Source organism: Eucyclogobius newberryi, unplaced genomic scaffold, assembly GCF_026437365.1.
Source record: "Eucyclogobius newberryi isolate DKJ021-1_F unplaced genomic scaffold, fEucNew1.0.hap1 SCAF_119, whole genome shotgun sequence".
Taxonomy (NCBI): domain Eukaryota; kingdom Metazoa; phylum Chordata; class Actinopteri; order Gobiiformes; family Gobiidae; genus Eucyclogobius; species Eucyclogobius newberryi.
The window spans coordinates 50,001-52,369 of NW_027315745.1; the positions used below are offsets into that span (position 1 = coordinate 50,001).

The 2,369-nt window shown below is 43.6% G+C and overlaps 1 protein-coding gene across 1 annotated transcript in view; it reads left to right on the forward strand.

The window, feature by feature from the left end:
- Positions 1 to 359, forward strand: part of LOC140355601 (rap guanine nucleotide exchange factor 6) — a 39,812-nt gene extending 39,453 nt beyond the window's left edge. Inside the window, exons 4-5 of the mRNA XM_072440267.1 lie at positions 175 to 272; positions 350 to 359. Coding sequence (XP_072296368.1) covers positions 175 to 272; positions 350 to 359 — 108 coding nt within the window. The remainder of the gene's footprint in view (positions 1 to 174; positions 273 to 349) is intronic.
- The last annotated feature ends 2,010 nt before the right edge of the window (positions 360 to 2,369 follow it).

The window sequence follows — 2,369 nt, forward strand, 5'->3', positions numbered from 1 at the left end:
TCAAACATTCTCCTTAATGAACTCTTCACCACTTCCAGGTCATAACCCTTCCACGGTTACAGCACAACCGCGTCCGGAAGCCTGCAGTTACTCATCAGCCCTGGACTAACCCGCCGCGGCTAAAAGCTCCCGTCTGATTCATGCCTTCAGTTTGCAGACGGCGTGCTCTGCTAGCCAACGCGCTTCACCCTCTTTAACCTGAAGTCTTCCTCAGCGCAGGTGACACGGCTTGATGAATGGACCGCGGGTTTGGCTGCTACGGGCGTCCGCGGGTGCGTTACTCCCTCCGTCGTAACAGCGTCGACGTCGAGTTTTTGTGACTATCAGGAATGCTGTGTTGTCTTTTCAGCCTGGCGTAGACTCAGAGCCACGGCCATTGAATAACGATTAAATGTGAATCAATAGCTATGACTGGTCCAGGTAGAGGCACTAATAGCTTTGGTGTGTGCGTGTCTACGGGGAGATGCGCGCTCCATCTCGTCGACGAGGTCATTTTGTTTTTAGGGTCCTGTGTGGATTACAGAAAAAACGCAGATTTTCATTTCACAGTTACTTAAGCAATTGAAATAAATTGCACTTATGGTGGATTCCCTTAAGTCTGGTTTTGTCCTGAATATTTGAAGTCTGTGATATGAAACACTGGACACATTTAACGTGTTCTCTTTCAAAGGATGTGGATTTTTGCTGGTAATTCTTGACCAGATTTGACACATGGATGTCATAAAAGCTGATCAAGTAAATTCCCACCACTTAATTGAAGGCGCTATATCAAAAATGCTTTGAGAGAATAGCAGCGCGTCGCATTCCTGTTGATGATGGATCCTGTTCAGAAGTTAGTTCCAATCCTCTTGCCTTTATGAAGTGTTTTTGATGCTCTTGAATGAATGAATTATACGCACGCTTTGCTTATTATCCTCCAAGGACAGTGGCCCAGGTTTGTACGCCTGAACACAGATTATATGAAACTCTGCAGTAATGAGTGATTTATTTCTCAGTCTGTGCTCACCGTGACTTTAAACCTCCTCTGTATTGACACGCCGTGTGGGTTGGAGGCCATTCCGTAGGCTAATGAGTTTTTTACAACCCTAATGCTATACGGTTCAGCTAGCTCGACCGTACTTAGCTTAGCATTGCCTTTCCTTCTTCGAGAGACTGTTTACAAATGCCAGATGAGACCAAACCGACCCCCTCCCTCTCACCCGCCACGTCTGCTCATGCGTTTAGCTAACTCTGCAATTTAGAGTGCATTCATGTTATTCTCCATCGACCTTTCTTGCGTCACTGTCACAATCGTCCAGTATCAGTGCCTCCTTTTCGCTTCCTCGTGATTAGTCGGTAGAAAAATGATTCATGGCTCGGCGGAAGGAGGCGGGGCCGAGTGTAAGAGGTCTGAGTCCCCAGACGTGACCCGGTTACCGCGGTGATGTAATGACGCTACTACTCGGTCTAACCCCCCCGGCGATACTCGGCTAATGACCCGGCTAGCGCGGCGCACCACCTGAGCTTTTATCCCTTCTCGTCTTGTTTTGGAGGCATTACATCATACGCGGGGCAGGAAGAGGTGATGTCATACCGGGTCTCCAGCAGATCCCTTCACACCCCCCTCGTAACCCCCACTTTCTCCAAATGGCTCTCGTTGCTTTGACTTGTGTCCAAACCAGTGGCTGCAGATGCACAAAGCGCTTTATTTACTGTGACATTAAGCTCCGCCCACACAGCACTGGCAATAAAACATATGGTTTTGTAGTCGACATATATTGGATTAACAAATGCATAGAGGTATTAAATTACAGGCTGCCAGAATGATTCATTTTTGTTCAAAATTTTCGCTATATATCTTTTTAAATTGTAGACTGTCACTACTGTTTGTTTGCATTTCTTTCTTCAAAAAAATGCTTTTGACAAGAATATACTGTAGAAAAGGATGTCACCATATCAGATTTTAGTGTTAGGATTATTGTGGAAAAAAACATCACGATTTAATGATTATTCACATTTATTCAGACTCTGACCAAACCAAAGTGACATCTTTCATTTTCTTTCATTCCCGTGATCCAACACGTTACTGTTCCTCGAGTTTGTGACCGTGTTTACACACATTTACTCTGACAGATAAAACAGACAGATACAATGAAGTTCTTTACATTTAGGTCTATTTTTAGGCTATATATTGAAGCTTTTAAATCTTTTCACGATTATTATTTTTCGGTTCTTACGATTGATCATATTGTGACCTGAATAATTATCGATTCATCTAATAACTGTGACATCCCTAACTGTAGATCTAGATATTATTGATGCATCACGGATATTTAGCACTAATACTTGTGTTGTTAGGAAAAACACATATTTATACAATAGTAATAGTA